Source organism: Mugil cephalus, chromosome 1 (genome assembly GCF_022458985.1).
Source record: "Mugil cephalus isolate CIBA_MC_2020 chromosome 1, CIBA_Mcephalus_1.1, whole genome shotgun sequence".
Taxonomy (NCBI): domain Eukaryota; kingdom Metazoa; phylum Chordata; class Actinopteri; order Mugiliformes; family Mugilidae; genus Mugil; species Mugil cephalus.
The window spans coordinates 10,411,662-10,430,405 of NC_061770.1; the positions used below are offsets into that span (position 1 = coordinate 10,411,662).

General features: G+C 44.9%; 1 protein-coding gene across 3 annotated transcripts; it reads left to right on the forward strand.

The window, feature by feature from the left end:
* The first annotated feature begins 291 nt into the window (after window positions 1-291).
* Window positions 292-18,418, forward strand: LOC125006545 (proline-rich transmembrane protein 3). Of its 3 annotated transcripts, none has more exons than XM_047582684.1 (4): window positions 292-2,036; window positions 10,341-11,234; window positions 11,319-11,648; window positions 14,333-18,418. In XM_047582684.1, exons 2-4 carry the CDS (start codon window positions 10,403-10,405, stop codon window positions 16,333-16,335), a joined length of 3,165 nt encoding a protein of 1,054 aa, XP_047438640.1. In that variant the 5' UTR covers window positions 292-2,036; window positions 10,341-10,402; the 3' UTR covers window positions 16,336-18,418. The 3 variants fall into 3 exon arrangements, with proteins under 3 accessions (XP_047438640.1, XP_047438648.1, XP_047438657.1); XM_047582692.1 differs by lacking the exon at window positions 292-2,036 and adding an exon at window positions 2,044-2,360; XM_047582701.1 differs by lacking the exon at window positions 292-2,036 and adding an exon at window positions 2,044-2,210.
* The last annotated feature ends 326 nt before the right edge of the window (window positions 18,419-18,744 follow it).

Below are 18,744 nucleotides of genomic sequence, written 5' to 3' on the forward strand. Positions count from 1 at the left end.
TTTTGGGCACGTAAACATAACTGAGCTACTAAAAGTCAGTCAATATGGTAATTAAAATTACAATGCCCAATGTGACATTTATATATATATATATAAACCTGTTTAAACAAAGCAGATGTTGAGAAAGACCGCACCTTCTGAGGCTGTGCCATAAAAAACTTGTTAAACCTGTCTGACCTTGAACCCGGTTCAAAGTTTCCAATAGCATACCCGGAAATTAATTGCAAACAAAAGATCAAAATTTTTCTTTCTACGCGTTTCAGCAAAGGGACCACAAATAGTAAAGTGAACTCAAATAGCAGCATTTTTTTTATTATATATTCATATATATTTTGCACATATTTCGGATACAATAAGGAATTAAATGTATCTGACAGGACACGTAATTAAAACAAAGGCAGCCCTCAGTCCAGAAGCAGGACAAACAAAACAAAAAAACAAAAAGGAGGGAAGGAATTTGATGCTATTTAAAGAATAATAAGATACCGTGAATAAAATGTGACGATAGCTCCTTTTAAAATAATGTGGCATTTTGACATCTTTTAAAGGAATACAGTTCAGTAAATAACATAGATGACTGTGCAATCTGAATTTGAGACTTGAATTTACAGATGTTACCAAAACATAACAAAGGGGAGAATTTGCACTAATGAATGTTTGCAAATCAACTTCTCTGCCGGTAAACCAGATTACTGTAATCTTGTTAATGCGGACAGGTCTCTCCTCACATTGTAACCACTGTAAACAAGAGGGGGAGACACAAAAACATGTGCACTATGCTAATAATCTGAATCACATCTCTTGCGTAACTAACCATATTATTCTCCTAAAGGTCAAAGGGGCTTTATCATATGTAACGTTTGATTAATAATCCACTGCGTGTAGACTATTACTCATAGTCCTTGTACAGTAACATCATCCTAATCAACTGTCCCTGTTCCACTTGTCTGAACCCTTCAGCTTCTCCTGCTTGCTCAGTAGTAATGTAATGGCATTAGGACAATCCTCTGAGCTATGGTTATTTTAGGACTGATCTGATAAAATGAAATTGACAAACACGCAGAGAATAGGTGGTAGAGGCGTTCTTTATGTGCAAGTTGAAAGTTTGTGCACTTCAAACCTTTGTAAACATAAGTCCGGTCTCTGTTGGGGCAAAGCAGCAGCCTCGACAGCATGTCCAAACCAGACAATGTTGTGTTTGTGTAAGGCTGAGAGACAATCAGGCGGGGGATGAAGGAGAGGCACGGAGCCAAGGTGCAGCATGAGGAAACAGTATCAGCTTGGCTCAGGCTGGCATGCCCCCACTTTACAAGCCCGGGCTGGAGGGCATGAGAGGAGAGGGCGGTTAGAGTTTCATGCACAGCTCTGTACACAACTTATTGTCCTCGCTGCTGCTGCTGCACATCTGCCGGAAATGAAGTCAGGTGCCGCCTCACCTGTCTCCACACGCATAAGGCACAGCATTCACCTCGTCCCCCAGGCCACCTCATCAAACACGTTTATTGCATTAAACATTTTCCCACACACCAGAACCTGGAGAGCGGCACTGCGTGCACGCTTGTGTGATGATGTCAATGCCAGCATCGCCATGTTTTCAGCGGGCTCTGTCTAAACAGGCTGCTCTGTAAAGGTAGATGAGCTGATAGGAGGCTCGCTCGGTGTGAAACTGCGTGCCCGGCTGCCGTTGCGTAACCAACGCGCCAGGCTGTTGGTTGGTAGCAGTCGAGTTTATCCGCTTGCGAGGAGGGGGTAAAAAAAAATGAGAGGGAGGACGGGATGTGGCGAGAGATGGAGCGATCGGAGGGGGCGCACATCTCCTCACTCGCTCGTGGCTAGAGAGCTGGCAGCGGTACAAAGCTGCTGCTGAACGCAACCTGTGTGGATAAAGGATCCTGGTTCACCTCCTTGTTTCCTGCGGCTGAGAGAAGCGGTGAAGGTGGACTACGCTTTTCCTTCGCCTCGGTGTTCCCTAGCCCTTACGCCCTGTCGCAGCGGACATCGCCGTCGCAGAGGAGCGGCACTGACCCTCTCCCCAGGTAGGTGGGCTGCGTTTTGTAGTAAGGCACGGACTCGGGAGGACCGCTGGCTGCGGGTTTGGCTGCTATGCGGCGATAGAAGTTGGCGCAGTGATACACGCGTGACGCCGCCTCTACCTGCCGCCTCGACTCAGGTCCACGGGCGGCCTGCGCTCATCTAACACACTGCGGAGGGTTAGTCATACCTTTGCATTTCTTACCTGCGCCCGGTTTCCCGTGCTGCACTTTTAACTTTAAAGTTATAACAAGCGAAAGCGCCACAAGGAGAGCGATACAGCGCGGAGATTTGGGCTGGATCCTGTCAGTCCTCTTGTCGTCAGGACGGTAACGTAACGCAGTTACTTCTTTACGTGACTAAACGGTGAAAATTTTTAGCTTGTAGGCAAACTGAAATAAACCAAAGTAGCCTCAAATAACCACGTTTGTCGCAATTTGTTTATCACCAAACCACCCTCGCCCTTTACAATAAAAACACACGTTTGGCTGTCAACGTTACTATCTGCTGGCGTTTTTATTACAGTTGGCTACTTGCGGTTAAGTCGACATCATTAGTAGCTCATAACAGTATAAATAACTTGTGGTTTTTTTTTAATGAATGTATATTTAAATCCTTAATGGCTGAATATTTATCCAAGGAAACTGAAAAGGTCTGGCTGATCAGGAAGTAAAAAAAAAAAAAAAAAAAAAAAAAAAAGCATGCGCGCTTTGTAAAGAAGCAACAAGTGGAACACTATTTGTTTATTTATCCACTGCTGGCAGGTGTTGTCTTTATATCTGTGCTTATATCGTATTGACCGGGATTTTCCATCGCCAGCAGTGGCTCGAGTTCTGCTCACTTATTTAGATGATCTGGACTCACATGTTCCCCATCAAGCTTTGAGCGCATCAAGCCGAATGGAGAAGACAAACGCGGGGAAAGGCGCCAATGCGCCTCTCACGGATCGCACAGGGAGAGCTCTGCTCCAAAGTGCTACTGGATGTAACACAGAGCCAGCCCGCCATATGACTTGGAAGAGAAAACCAACGAGACCCCAGACAAGACGAGAGAGTCATATCCACTTCTAAGGCAGCTCAGGAAAGATTTACTGCTGGCTTTCACAGTGTTTTCATGGAGAAGTGGGGTTTTGAAAAAGGGTGTGACAGGAGAGAAGATGATCCACGACTGCTTGCCTGCCTCAGTACCATACATGGAGTGTGCTTCAGTGATGTATTTTGTTTAAAAAAAAGTGTCATTCACACATACTTTGGACCAGAGGCTTTTAAGCTGACAGAATAGTTAAATAATACCTTACAGTTAACAGCACACGACACACTTGCCAGAACAGTCAGTCCTGAACTATCAGGCTATGGAAAATAAAACATAAGTCAAGACATCAATAATATCATTGAAGCACATCCCACTAAATACGAAGCATGATCTGCTCTTAAGCTGTTTTAAGGCTCTGAATCTTCTTTTTTTTTGGCCTTTTGGAAGATGTATTCAATGCATTACTTTCTTTTCAGTTGTAAATGCGCATAAAGTTCATCCATGTACAAGATAATAATTTAACCGACAGCTGGCAAACACGGTTATTGCCACATAACACAATTTTATTGCATCCATCTGTAGCAATCTTGGGCTGAAGCGTAGCTGCGGTCGACTCCCTGTGGCAGGCAAACCGTTTATGAGTCGCGATGCCTGTAATCTATTTCCCTGTGTTTTGTGGCTTCACACAGTTTAGCAGGAGTTTCTGGGAGTCACACTACTCACTATCTTTCAGGCTGTGACTCGGGTAATGTGTGAAATTGAACATCAGAGTCCTTTCATGTCACGATTATCCACTCAAGTCGGTGCAGACAATGTTAGATTTCTGGTTCAGTGTCATTCCACAGTCACTTCTCATGTGGTGTGCCCACTTCTATGTACGGAGGGAGATGTGTGAGTGCAGTTGGGGGGGGCAGTTAAAGTATCTTACCCCCTAAGGCCGACCTTCAGCCTTTGATCTGTGGCCTGTATGAAGGCGGAACATCAGTCAAAGATGTTGCAGGGCTCAGCACTTTTAAGTTGGACATCCGCTATAACTGGGGATCAAAAGCATCGGCGATTGGTTCTGGAGCCTCCCCTCCTCATATAGCATGACCTCGCTGTGTGGTCCCTCGCCCCGCCATGAGTTTTGACACCACCCCGGGCAGCAGAGCGCCACGAGAGAGGCATCCTTAACAGGCTTCGGTTTGTTTTAAGAGCTTAATGGACAGCTTTAGTCCGAGGCAGAGGTCTAGGATTTAGGTGACCTCACCTGGAAAAGCTTCTGGAGGAACAATTATGCATGTTAAAAGCTTGTGTGTGCCTTAACGTGTATTAGTTTTAACAAAACACATTGATAGTGTTCGTTTTAATACGCTCATAGATCATAGAGGATATAGCAAGAGAATATTGTGGGAGCTGTTTGCAATGCATATGTTATTTCAAGGTGTGGAATTTTTAACGGTCAAACCAGCGACCTCCCCCACCACTCGCATACCAACACAACCACACACACTCCCTCTTCCTTTTCCCCCCTCTCTATGTCTCACGTACACATCAGCTCACACACACACACACACACACACTGGTTCACAGTCTCACCTCTCCCCCTGCATGATATAGTACAAACAAGTTACACATCTGTATGGCTGGCTGATGGGCAAGCAGCAACACTTAGCTGGAGTGCAGAGGTCCGCAGAGACACACAGCTCTCAGCTGGTTTATTCCAGTTTGTCCCTGTACATCTTTAAGATTCATTTGCTTTCTGTCTATTAAGACACAGCCTTTCTATAGCTCCCTTGTTGAAAGTGTTTATATCTCTTCTTCTTTTGGATTTGCATGCGCTGATACCGCAGCCTACCGATGGAGATGAGAGCAGGGTAGAATTTTTAGCCACACCAATTAATTACCACTCACATTACCGCTCACATCAATCATTTAACTCCACATTGGTCCATGACGGATATCTCAAAATCTGTTGGATGGATTTGTATTAATTTTCCTCAAAATGACTGTGGTTGTCCAGTGATTTTTTCCCACAATATTTCCACAGTGAACCCAATATTTGTGGTTATGTCTAAAATAACTCAACTGCTATTAGAGAGATTAGCATGAAATGTTTGGACAGACATTAATTGCCTCTTTTAGGACAGTTTTAACAACTGACGATCCCTTAACCTGCCATCTAACACTGACATGAAGTATACACTCCTGTCAAAGCCTTGTTTTTGGCTTTAGCATATGTTATCATATGGTGAGAACATCAACTGCTGAACATCAGCATGTCACGCTGCATTTGTAAGTGGGCGTGTTCACCATGTTCACACGTCCCTATGAACAGCCACCTCTTGTCACATATTGGCAGTAACGTCCGAGTTCACGAGTTGTCAGGCGTTTGTAGACGTTCCCAGAAACGGCACAGATCGATGAGATCTTTTCATTAGGCCTCTCCTTCCTACATGAAGACACAGCTTACTAAACTGTTAGCCTCTGTTGCTTGAAGACAGCAACAGTTACCTACAAGACATGCTCTTAGGACCTACAGCTGGTGTTTTTGGTTCAACTCATTGCATTTTGTGTACACGATGTCGCACAACGTCACTATGAGGTCATATTTATATTTCATGATCATTAGAATTAGGCATCAGTAGAATTAACATTGTTGGCGTCATTAGCATTCAGCCCTGCAGAGCGTCAACATGCCTGCTGAATAATTCTTGTTGCAATACGTGTGCCGATGTAACTGCAGCTGAACCAAAACTGTTTTATTTCAATACTTAACAGTGAGGAAAGCAAATGTGTTTTACTGTAAAGGTTAAAAAAAGGAATGAGAGATTATAACATACAAATGTTATTACAGGCGGCTGTTCAAGACATTTGCCGTAATTACAGTCTAAAATGGTCAAAATTGTGATTTTTATCAGGAACTGATACAACACCAAGTAAACAAGATTACAAGTCTGACCAGACATTCGTGCGTTCCTCCAGTGAATCACTATTTTCTACGCTTTGTGTAGGACACATTTTAATCAGTAGTAAATAATTTGATATTCCTATCTTCACGTTAGATCTGTTTTTCTTCAAAACAAACGACCTCCTGTCTCCAGACCTATGTCTGCTCATGGAAACGTTACAAAGAAGACAGTCACCAAAACCTCACATATACCGAGCAGGCTAACTTTGAAAATTAGCTTGCCTTATTAATTCGTTAGCCGGGCCACGACATAATTACTGCACCGATTAACCGATTAGTAGCAGCTGCTGTAGCACTGAGTCATATGATTGTATAACCAGCTGCTCCATACTGTGGGCAAGGAGTTTATAGTAATCTTCAGACTGTAGCTTGCTGCTGTACCATTGGACATTATCCATGAACATTTCCTGCTTCAGACAAAGCACATATTGTGAAAGAGAGAGTGACGCCATCTACACGACATGCACGCCACAGTGCAAGTGCAATACAGAGTGATGTGTCCCTTGTCCCCCAAGGGCTGAACATGATAAAAATATTCCGAGTGATCGTCCACCCTTCTGTCTTCTCCTCCTGGACAGGGATGTGCTTGTCTATGTGTTTGAGTGTGTGTTTTTAGTCTTTAGCTGAAGGAGTTTAATATGTGGCTAGTAAAGATGTAACATGGAGGGCTGAGAGGATGGAGAATTTTGTAGTGTTTGGTTATGGCCTGCCTTACATTCAGTTTACTGATATTAGTTCATTGGAAACTTCAGATTGTCCAGATCCAGTCAAGAACATTTCGGGTAACCGCTGCCGTTTGTGTGACTGCGTGTGTTTGCTTTTGGATGATGAAATTAATGTTGACAGTTCATTTCAAATACGGCAGCAGAGTGTTTCTCGTCTCTCGCCGAAGCTTATTTGGCTAAATGTGTTGGGGCTTATTAATCTCCTCTGCCTTCCTTCATACACACACACACACACAGACTGACATGTGCTGCATTGCTTGGGACCAAGATAATGGTATGTTACTAAGCTACATCATAATAGTGAGATTGTTTATGTTCAGCTGCCAGTGACCGGGCACCTGCCGGTAACCCTCAGAGGAAAGGTGAAGCAGGCTCAGTTTCTCCTCATGCCTTCCCTGGATAGACCAGGCCATATCCGCACACAGGTCGTAACAAACCTGTAAATCCTGAAACATAGTTCCCTTCTACCTCTGTCTCTCTTTGTCTCAAATATTCTGCTCATTGATTTCTGTCAGTTTCCATCAACTAAATTTACAGCCCTCCGTACTTCTCTCAGTTTTAATTTGGTCACAGATCCCCTCAGTTCGCACCCCCTCGCTCTGCCGGACCATCCACTGTCAGCCTCATCACATCATGCCTCCTCCCACCGTCTCCACCCCGCCATCTCTGTCTCTCTCCTCCTGCTCATCTTCCCTGCGAGCATTCTTACATCCGCCTCCTGTTTTGTTTTTTTGACTCATGCCTGTCTTCCAACCGTGGCCGAGGATCATGCTGTGGGGCTCTTTTAAGATTACTCTTAAAGAGAGTTAAATGGGGCAGGGACAAGAAGAAAAGAAACAAAGAAAAGAGGAATAGGGATCGGCCACTTAAAGAGCTGAAGAGGTTTCTGAGACAGGAAGAAAAATAAACAGCTACTGAGAGTGGGTGGATATGGAGATATACTACCACTTGTTTTCCTGTACTCATTGACGATTTTCTCTTTAGATGCTCTTGTATAGCGTCGCAAACACACTCACGTACAACCATACTTAAACACATTTTCCATACACTCACACTTCACGCATGTTCACGAGCGCAAAATGCGTGTCCCAACCATGGTGTGCAGCTGTGGTAGTTTTGTGAGACCTTGACGTCATGGCTGTGAATGAAGCCATGGTGAGTCACTGGCAGCAGAATGAATTCACCCATAGGCACTGATTCCTATTTTCCGTACTCTCCCTCCCAACGTTACAGCAAGTTTTAGTACGACCCTGACTCTGCTGCCCGAGGTTATCTCCCACTATGAGTCACTGGCAGAAACTGGTGCGAACAAGAGTGGTTTACGTAAGAAAAAGAAAAGGGGCGCTTTTTTGATAAGAGGTGTTGGGTTAGGGGACACGACTGGCAGCTGTTTATCGTGATGACTCGTAGAATTGTGTAATCCTCAAGGGCCTGAGGGTTTCTACATGTCACTAGGCTCCCTCAGCTTCACCGCACAGTGTTACAGCTGTCAGCCCCTGGCATCCATGACTCAAACCGAAAGAGGAGTAAAAAGAAGTGGAGCCCTGCTGCTTGGACCCAAAGAAACTGAAGAGGAGAAGGAAGCCGATATTCTTCCAGAGAACATTTCATGGCACAGATAGTGAGGACAAAAGTTAATGTGTCCATCTGCCACTGAATGAAACCATCTGGGACTCCTTTTGGCTTGATCATTTTGATGGTGCATCTATTAACACATTTTACAAGCTCAACTCTTGTGTGTTTGTTTCCATATACACTGCCTGGAAAAGATGTTAGTCTGTTTGAGAAGGGTCCAGTCATTTGCATGATCGGCGATCATTTAAGCGTTTGGTGAATCAACTCAAACAAAAACAACAGCAGAACTGTTATGATTAATAGTGAAAGTAAAAGCATTTCAACATGTACCATCATGGTGGAGATGTGAACCCACATGCAGGATGAAAGAGGCGAGGCCGGGGTTCAAACACAAGAGTATTAAATGAAAACAGAAAGCACCAGGATGGTAATCCACAATACAAAAAAACAAAAGGAATCGTGAAGACTGAACAACAAAAGCATAGGATTAATACGTGGAGACTAAAACTTGGGGACAATAACGACATGACGGGGAACAAAGGGAAAGGCAGAGCTATATATACAAGTGGGCAGAGGCAAGACGAGACACAGGTGAAACAAAACAGGGCAATCACACAGCTAGAAACCAGTGGCCAGTCAAAAGGGGGAACACAGGGAGATACACAAAACACGAAACCCAAAAAACATGTTCACAGGTTAATGACAGACTGAATCACGACATGTACAATGTGAAGGGAACCTTAAGAAAACCACTAATCAGTGAGGCTAACCAGAAAAAAAGGCTTCCATTTACTAGGGAGCATAAATCCAGATTTACCCTGCTGCAGAGTGATGGGGCATCGGGGTAAGAAGAGAGGCAGATGAAGTGATGCCCCCATTATACCTAGAGTCTACTGTAGAAGCCTGTAGGCAGAGCTATGATCTGGTGTTGCCTTAGTTGGTCAGATCTAGGTTCAACAACATTATTCCCAACGAAAGTGGTCTGAATACTGAATGACCAAGTTATTTTTTTTTCTTCCCTGATGGTCATATTCCAAGATGACAGTGTCAGGATTCATCAAACTACAATTGTGAAAAATTGTGGTTCAGGGAGCATGAGACATCATTTTCATACATGGATTGACCACCACAGAGTCCAGACCTGAACCCAGTTGAGAATCGTTGGAATGTGCTGGATAAGGTTTTGTGCAGTGGTCAGACTCTCACATTGTCAATACAAGATCTAGGTTGAAATAAATCTTGTGACATTACAGAAGCAGTGCAAATGTGTGTTGTAATCAAAGCTAAAGGCGGTCCAGTGAAATAGTGTAGAATGTATGACCTTCTTTTTGGTAACGCCTTTTTTTTTTGGCTCGGAAGTGCATGTCATGTGTTTCATTCTGAAACCATATACCTTACCACACCCTGCATGTCTGCTGGTGTCATGCTACAAAACCTCTGTGGGAGTTTCACTGACCTCCCCACTGAGTCACCGTTTCATGGCGGCGATATGCACCCCCATAAATTCTTACCGATTAACACCATTTCATGAACTCATTCTTTGGACCACTGCTGCTAAATTTACAAGAACACTATCCTAGGCTAGCCTGAGATGTAGATATCGTTATGGGGCATGTTTCACCTGATATAGTGAGACAACCATTCAGAGCGATTTTGCTGTAAACAAATCCACTCCATCGTGCCCATCTGTATTAATTTGTCCATCCTCATATAAATCCCACCCAAACAATTTGATTGGCCTGGCAGATCTTTGCTGGATCACAATCAGTTCCCAGCAGAGTGACTCCACTAACTGCCACAAAAATGTTGTTGGCAGGTGAATTCAAGCGGGCTTCTAGGCAACTGCAAGACTGCATTTGCTACTATTCCTCTTGACCTGAATCAAACAGGTTTTCACTTTATCTCTGTGTGATGTATTTACATGTCCACAATGCTTTATACACATTTCTAATATGCTGTGTTTTATCACCCGATAACTCTGCTAGGTCACCATTTAATATACTTCATACGTTTGTTTTCCTCAACAGAAACCCAGGATGGTGACAAACTGAGACTTCTAACGGGACCACTCACCACTGAGAGGCAGACCATGGCTCCCATCCTGTTCCTGGCCTTCCTCCTTTCCTTCCTTCGTTTTTCAGACACTCAGACCATCATAGGCTCCTCCTCTTCCTTCTCTCTTCCGGACCCGCCTAGTAACTCCTCCCCTTCACCAACTAAGCAGACTGCTCAGTTCTGGCCCTCTTTGCCTCCCAAAGGGCGCACTGATGTGCCCATCAGAATCGCAGTCCGGGATAGGTCAACGACGACCAACGCAGTGGAGCTGGGACAGAGAGTAACACATCCAGCCACACAGTTCAGTCCCGCTGTTATATCTTCCCCTTCTACGCAAAACCTCAGCAGTGGGCCAATTGTAGCTCGAACAACTTCCTCCAGGCCCAGGACTGATACAGCTAGCTTAGCATTAAGCAGGGCTTTCACAAGGGGAGATGTTCCTACGAAAGGCTCAATCCCACCTCGGCCGACTTTGTCTTCAGCTGCTGTTGCTGAACCTGCGGGACATAAGCCAGTGACAGGAGGCAATCCAGAGGAGGGCTCGGTCAAAGAGACAGAGGAAGGGGACTCACAAGGGTTGGGGTCGGGTATTACTCCAATGGAGGTGTTTGTGAAGGAGGAACCCATTGCTCTTCCAACGGTTGGTGATGACATGGCACAGCATCAGCCACAGGCGCAGACTGTAGGATCTAAAGTTTCCGCTGCAAGAACTCCATCAGTGGACATTCAGACTGTGAAGCCTCGCCTGCTCATGCTGACGACGAGCAGTACCACCAGTACGATCGCTACAACACTCAGGGATGAGACAAGAGCCACGCCCTCTCCTGTGGTAACGCAGAGAACAGACCAGACGGAAGAATTAACAGGTGAGTCAACCAAATATCTAAGGATGAATGCCTCATGATCAATGTCACACTGTGTAACAAATGTGCATTTCATTTAATCTTTAGATGAACTGGCAACAACTGACACCTCCACGGACAGAGTTGGTCCAAAGCGGGGCTCTGCTGCTGTGACGTTACCCCAGTCCACATCTGATGCCACTGGCTCTACTGAGAAGCACACAGAGATGGCAGGACAGCCAGTTACTGCTAATATCCAGAAGAGTTCACACACAAACACCACAACACTGCAAGTGACAAACACATCTGCAAGTGATGTGGTCACCACCACTAGACGGGAGGCCATGAGAGCGTCCTCCACAACGGCCGCCCAGCTCAGCAAAACAGCACAACTGGGAAGACAGTCAACAAGCACAACTGTGCAGTCATCAAGAACGGGTAAGAAACAAGAGTCCCGTTCAGCAGTGCACTAGTTTTAGAGTTTCCTCTGTCCTCTGATCATTTAAAATGGAGTATTTGTTCAGCTGGAACTTTTTTTACTGGAAGAATTTGAAAAAAAAAAATCTTCAAAGGAGGGAAAAAAGCTGCGAGACTTTTCCATGGAAATTGGGGTTGCAGTTGTGCGGGGGTAAACACTGTGACAGACGAAGGTACGGGCAAGAGGTGAGAGGCATGGCTGGGGAGGAGGAGGGGGGCAGTCAGACTTGCAGCCAGGCAAAGAGATAAGAGACAAGTGGGAAAAAGTAGGGTCTGAAAAAGAGACTGCTGGGAATACAGATGAGAGAGTAGACAGGGAGGGGGAACGTGTGGTGGAGGAAAGGTACAGGCATAGAAATGCAGGGAGTGGGGATCTTAATGAAAACCAGATGCAGAGAGAATGGGATGAAGGAAAAGTAAATGGAAAAGTAAAAGCATGACACATGGGGCACATGCCCCAGTCTCTTAGATACCAAGACAATAACATCGTAATGACTTTTAAACATTAAGGCTGAGAACATTTAAAGGGACTTCACACTATTGGTTGGGTTCTAAAAATAATATCATGATGTTACTGTTTAGAATTAACTCTGGTTCAGCTGAATTCACTGGCCCCTCCCTAACCATGACATAATAGGCAAGAGTCTGAGGTCTGTTTCATACATTAACACTCCCGACTGTCAAAGCCAGAGCCAGCTGAAAGAATTCTCAATTTGTGCCCCTCCCATGTGTACTGGTATTAGCAAGCATGGTTAGCTCGGAAAAACACTTCTCTGCAGGACAGTAAACGCAACAAATAAGCCATGAGCTTAATAAGATATTTGAGGCTGACAAACAGTAACATTAAGTACGTTAAAGAGCATGGCAGGTGTGTACAAACACATCAGCATGCCTGTCATGGGAGAGTTGCTTGCTCTACTAGAACAAGTACCTACACAGAAACTGTCAGAGATGGGTTTCCAATTAAAGCTCCACCTTTCACATGGTGAAATAAAAGATTTTATCTCACCATTTACTTGTGTTTATTTTTATTTTTATGGGACTGAATTGCTCTAATTTTGGTAACAAACGTTGGTGACATCCAGACAAATGCATTGATTGTAATACGGCCACGTCTTTCCCCATGATTGTGCAAGAAAAAATGCTTCTCTGGTCTGTATGCAACAGATGATGGATACAAAGTTGTGGTAATCTGGCTTTGCTCTTTTAAGTTAAGTACACACCTATGAGTGTGTGTGTCCACGTTTTTGTTACTGCATCATAAACGCGAGTGCATATTCTATGAGATGGAACAGAATATTTATGTTTTAGTTCAATGCAACATGTGCAAATGTAAAGCAGCATGAGAAAACTGAAGGTTACGGATAAGTGTGTCCAGCTGTGTAATGCGATCGGCACATCTGGAATGTGTCTGGATCTTGCTCTTATTGGGGAAGAAAAAAAGTCAGAGGAAAGAAAGTAAAACATACCTTTATATAAATAAAGAAGTGTGTCTGTGATCAGTGCTCACCTAGGGGAAGCCTGGAAGTGAAATGTGTGTGTGTGATTGGGGCGGAGGGGGGGTGGATGGAGAGAGACAGGAAGTGAAACATGTGTAGTAGTGAGTCATTAGACCGTGTGCCATTTTTATGGATGTTTTCTACAGTGTGTGGACAGACTTAAGGTGCTCCAAGGGGCGCGTACTTGGAGTGTTTTACAATAGTTGGCGTGTGTGAAATAATTAGTTAGTTATTCAAACTTCAGCCTCACACTTATTGGTTTCCAATAATAGTAATAGTCATTCTAGTTTATAGTCTCTTTATACTTGTGCTCACTCAGTTCTTTCATGTCATGTATTTTACAATGGGTGTTATCTTTACAGTTGAGTGACGAATGGCTATATGAGTATAAAGCTGCTGGGTGTTCCCCCTGTCGGGGATAAGGTGGAGTGCCTTAAACAAATATGTATAAACTATGTGTGAGCATGAGAATGTTAGAGAAAGAGAGAGAGAGGGTGAGAGTATGCATTATTGCCAGGGTGTCCCATGAGGCTATTTTTTAGTTGTTTTCAGTTTTCCTAGATACATTCTGACACTGTCCTGTGTTGCATAACACAGATGTTGTTGTTAATTATATAATCTAAACCAATTAAGCCACTCAATTTCTTCTTGGTTGTCATGAGGCATTTTGTCCGTGCTGTCATTGCTACATCAGCTGTGCATGGGATTAGAGCACCTATTGTTGCTTATTTCTGGATTACTCATTCAGTGGTTTGTGCATTTTTTAATACATGATATGTATGCTTAGGTTTGTGTTTTCCACATGGCCGTGTTTTCTTCAGTGATTATACAGGTGATAGTAGTGGCACACAAACCTCACACCCAGAGAGAAGTTTATAAGAGCTTAAACAGGTGTCATTGAGAACACATGTGTAGACCTTGGACAATGTGTCTTTGCAGAGCAGATTAAATTACTACGAATGAAGGAGTCGGATGACTCCAGCTCATGACTTTGATGGTGAGCTACAGCCCTCTAGTGGCTCTCACAGAGCCTACAATTACTTTTATATTATTACTCTGCTTTTCAGATAAATGGCTTTAAGGTACAACATTACATGTTTGTGTCACGTGAATTTTGAAAACTAAAGTTTGTTTCTCTTTTTCCAGGTTCTTCTCTCTTTCTTGCCACCAGCGTTGTGCCTGCCACCCGGACAAGGTTTGGCCCCACATATCAGACTGGTATTGTTCAGAGGAACCACTCTCGTCTCCAGATAAATCCCAAACAATCTCCCCACTCCACATATAACCCAGTCCCCTCTCCCAGTCCCCATCCTTCCACTAACAGCACACTCCTTTACTGGGGTGATCTGAGCCGTACACTGGCTATCGCCTGGGAACTGCATGTCTACGGTTCAGCAAGCCTCTTCCTCCTCCTGTTTGCTGGAGCTGCCCTTGGCCTCACTCTCTCACCTGGCGCAAACTGTCCTCATCGGGGTGCTCTTGCACTTGCCAATGCTCTGTTGTTTCTGGCCGGAGGCCTTAGAGCAGCCCTGTTCCTCATCGACCCCTATGGCACACGAAAATTCCTCCCTCGATCGGCAGTTTCAGCCCTCTACAACTTGCCTCTGCACCTTCTGGTGTGGACCCAAGCTGCCCTGGCACTGCTGGCATTGAGGGTGGCAGGAGTAAGTGTGTTACCTCCAACCATGGAGCGTCCTCCTCTGGTGGCCGTGTTAGCTGTGTTGCAGTGTACCCTGCTGCTGGCCACTGATCTGCTGTCCCCAGCCCTGTCTCCTGTGGTGCCCGTCACCCTACAGGTCCTGTCCCTTTGCTGGGGCCTCGCTCTCTGTTTGGGCTTTCTCTTTTATGTCTTCCCACGTATACGCTGCCCCCACCCAGGGTTACCTGAAGAGACCAGAAGGAAGGCTTGGACAGGGAGCAGTAGAACGGGTGTGATTCTGGGGAGAGTGCTTGCAGTGTGTGCAGTTCTGGGTGCGCTGTGTTGTGGGTTGCATGTCCATGCTACCTTGTGGCTCTATGGACTGCTGGGAGACTGGACGCGCTTCAACTGGGGATGGTGGCTGGTGCATTTCTGGGCCCGGCTCCTCGAGTTGGCCTGGGGCTTCTCCCTCTTACTCCTGGGATCCTGGGTGTTCTGGAGGCCTCAAGGTTGCCGGGGAAGGGAGGAAGGTGGACAGAATGGCAGATCAGCAGGAGACCTGCCATCACCTGGACCTTCTGTAGGTTCTTCTCAAAGACACACCTGCTGGTCCAAGATAGTCCAGAGCTTAAGAGGGAAGCCCTGTAAAAAATCTGACAGCAATGGTGTGGGAGGAGGAGGAGCTGGGGAGGTGCCTAACAACTGGGCTGGTCAGGAGCGTCCTGGGGCTGACATCAGCAAGAGTCTGATTAGGAACCAGAACCACGAACAGACCATTGCTCAGCCACGCTGCATCAAGGACAGCAACCGGGGCCGCAACCATAGGGGCCACTCTGCCGAACGAGGCATATCCGACGGCTCGACCGGCTCCTTGCTGAGGCTGCAGGCGTTTGGACGCCCTCCACAGCGTTCAGTGAGCGGCAGTCTCGATCATGATAGGGATACTTCCCTGTCTCTCTGCGAGTTTGATCTACGGCCCCCCTCGCCCATCGATCTGACACGAAGCATCGACGCGGCATTGAACAGAGAACACCTGCTTGGAGGAGGAAGCCTGTTTCATCCTTTCAACCAACCCTCACAAACCCCTTCCCCGGGATCAGATGTCAGCCAGGGCCCCTGGCTCCGCAGGAACAGTGATCCTCAGTTGCTTTCTGAGAGCAGCGATGCCCAAACCGAGTCTTCCATGCCTCTCGGGGGCAGTGTTCTCAGCAGCGTGCCCAGCAGGCAAGTGACTGCTCCCCCAACACCGTCCCATCAGGGTCACAGGTGGGCTGGGAATGGGGTAGGAAGCGTCCCCTCGTCAGTGTCCTGCCCTGTGTCACTTCGCCCCTCCAGAACATCAACAGGGCACCTGGGGGAGGACGGAGTGGACGACACACGGCCGTTTATAACCCCGGACTCTGAGAGGGCACGAGGGAGAGCTGGGAGGCCGGCCGGGTCACGCAGCTACTTGGAAGTCAGTCGACATGACGACTCTGCCAGTGTCAGCAGTGAAATCATTGACCTATGAAAAAGACCTTGGACATGAGGACTAATGACTGCACATAATCCATTAAACAAACTGTTTTTAAGCGAGACCTAAGAAAATATCAGGATAATTCATTCATTGAACTGCCTAAAATGTATCATTTTGAGAGGTGGGAAAATATGAATAAGATGTGAAGACAAACTTAAACAGTATGTCTCTTATCTTAATAATAAAAGGTCTGACTACTGCGCAGAACAGAGATGGTAAAGAAAATGTTTCAGTGGAAGCAAAACTGGGAGATAAAGCACATGTGAGCAACACAGCACATTCTTTTCAAGTCTTTCTCACACACACGAGAAAGTTCTTGTTCTTGTCTGTACGACACTGGGATAACTTCAAGTACACTGGGACCACACATACATTTCCACAGTGGCTCATTAGGAGGCCCATGCTTGTGATTGGCTTCAGAGTAATGAAAAAGAAATGGGTTTATATCGTCAGTTCTTTGTCTTGGAACAAATTTCGTAACACTAGGTTTAAAGGGTAAAATGCAACAATGGCTCCAAGTGTCTGTCGTTCCCATTTCTTCTGTAACAATGTTGGAAAAAAAAAAAAGTCGCTTCCATAGCGTTTGTTCACTGATTTCCATATTTCTCTTTGCGTTGTGATGTAAAGATGTGCCATACATAATCATGATTGGTTTCTGTGCTATTTTTAAGGCTTCTGTAACCTCATTATTTAGGTTAACTCCCTGTAGTCTTAGCATCAGCATCATAGTGACTCAGCTGCAGATAAGCTCTTAACTTGCTGCTGCTGTGGTACTCATCCTGTTCGCCGTGTATGTTAAAACTGGTGACATAAAGAGGCAGCCAGAGACACAGTTGAGATGAGGATGCATGCTTACATATGAAACCGCTGCTGAGGCATTTAGCATTTAAAGAAACTAGGAGAAGTCGAACTGAAATACACTTTTGAGGTTGATACATTTCATTGTTAATTTACAGCAGGACCAAGCTTTTGCAACCAATAATAACGCATAACCTGAATGCATCTTTGCAGTCTGAGTAAGAATAATAAATATACTTGTAATCCTATCAGTTGCATTGAATCAAACGGTTCCATATCTAATTAAATGTTGCACAGCTTTGCAGGGCTGCAACATGCAAGTCTGGCTTGGCATGAACCCCAGAACTCTTATACTAGACCTAACTCAGTAACAGAGCACTTAACTGTAAGCCTGAGCACTAGACTGAAGTATTTTATTACTTAAGAGGAAAATATCTTTCAAATATGTGATGTATAAGCAACAATGTAAATACTGTTATTTTTGATGTTCATGAATAAAGACGTATTGAAACATAGTCATAGCTGTTACTGTGAAAGACAATCTTAAGTGGTATTGCTTACGTGTCTGAGCTGTGCAGACAGTTGATGCTATTTTGACGTCAGATTGTGTCCTGTTTAGGACATGCAGAGCTGTGACAGTTGATACCTGACCGCAGAAGAGTATGTCAAGGACTTTCTGGGCTGTGCTCAGGACTGTGATAAAATGCTGCAGGTATTGCTAAATGTATAGTTTATGGTCGAGATCTCTTGCTTTCTGCTTCATGATTTTTGTCATTAACTGACCATAAATGTATTGGAAAATGAGTCTTTTAATTCACTTTCAACTGTTCTGATCCTGAAAAGGCCCTGTGGCTCTGTCTAATATTTATTTTTTTAAAAAGAGAGACTTGCTGTCTTAACATTGACATTGATTACTGAAATGCTAGCGCTTTCTTGGAATGTAGTTTCAGTACCGTAATAACAAAGTCCCATTTCAAGGTGGAAAAAGAGATTTGGAATAATACCTAGTCATGCCTCGTTCCTGGTAAGATCTAGTCCATTACTTATTTTCCAGCTGTCACCTCAGGGTGACTTGCAGTACCTCCCAGTGATGTGAGATGCTTGACTTGTTTAGTATTTACAGTACAGTGGCCTTTTGTTGCTATCCACATTCCAATGAGCCTGTATGATTTCACTGTATCGATACCATTACCTGTTTTACTCCATGGCCACCGCGGCTCCTCCATCCCACATACTCTCTGTTGTGGAACTTCTGTAATAAAAGTGAATTCTAAAAGAGGATGTGTCTTTCAGAGAATTCATTGCAATGTTGGCGTACTGGCCTCCCCTGAGCGCCCAGAGGCACAAGAGGAGGATTACTCATGATCTGTGCAGGCATGGAAGCATGGAAAAATCTAAGTGGAGCAAAACATATATAAATCTATCCTTTAAGTGGAAAAATACTGCAACTTCAGCCAGTTTTTGACCTCTCCTGAATCAAATTAACAAAACAGATTTCCCTAAGAGCATAAAGATGTCCCTCTGCACCCCCACTAGATTTGCAGTGACAGTGCAACTTTTGGCATACCTGAAGAGGCCTGCAGAAGTCACCACCCTTCAGATGCC

Excerpts from the sequence above, each read along its gene's own strand:
- LOC125006545 (XM_047582684.1), top strand. The coding sequence starts at position 10,403 with ATGGCTCCCATCCTGTTCCTGGCCTTCCTCCTTTCCTTCCTTCGTTTT. Across the intron at positions 11,235-11,318 it reads CCAGACGGAAGAATTAACAG|ATGAACTGGCAACAACTGAC; the intron begins GTGAGTCAACCA and ends TTTAATCTTTAG. Across the intron at positions 11,649-14,332 it reads TGTGCAGTCATCAAGAACGG|GTTCTTCTCTCTTTCTTGCC; the intron begins GTAAGAAACAAG and ends CTCTTTTTCCAG.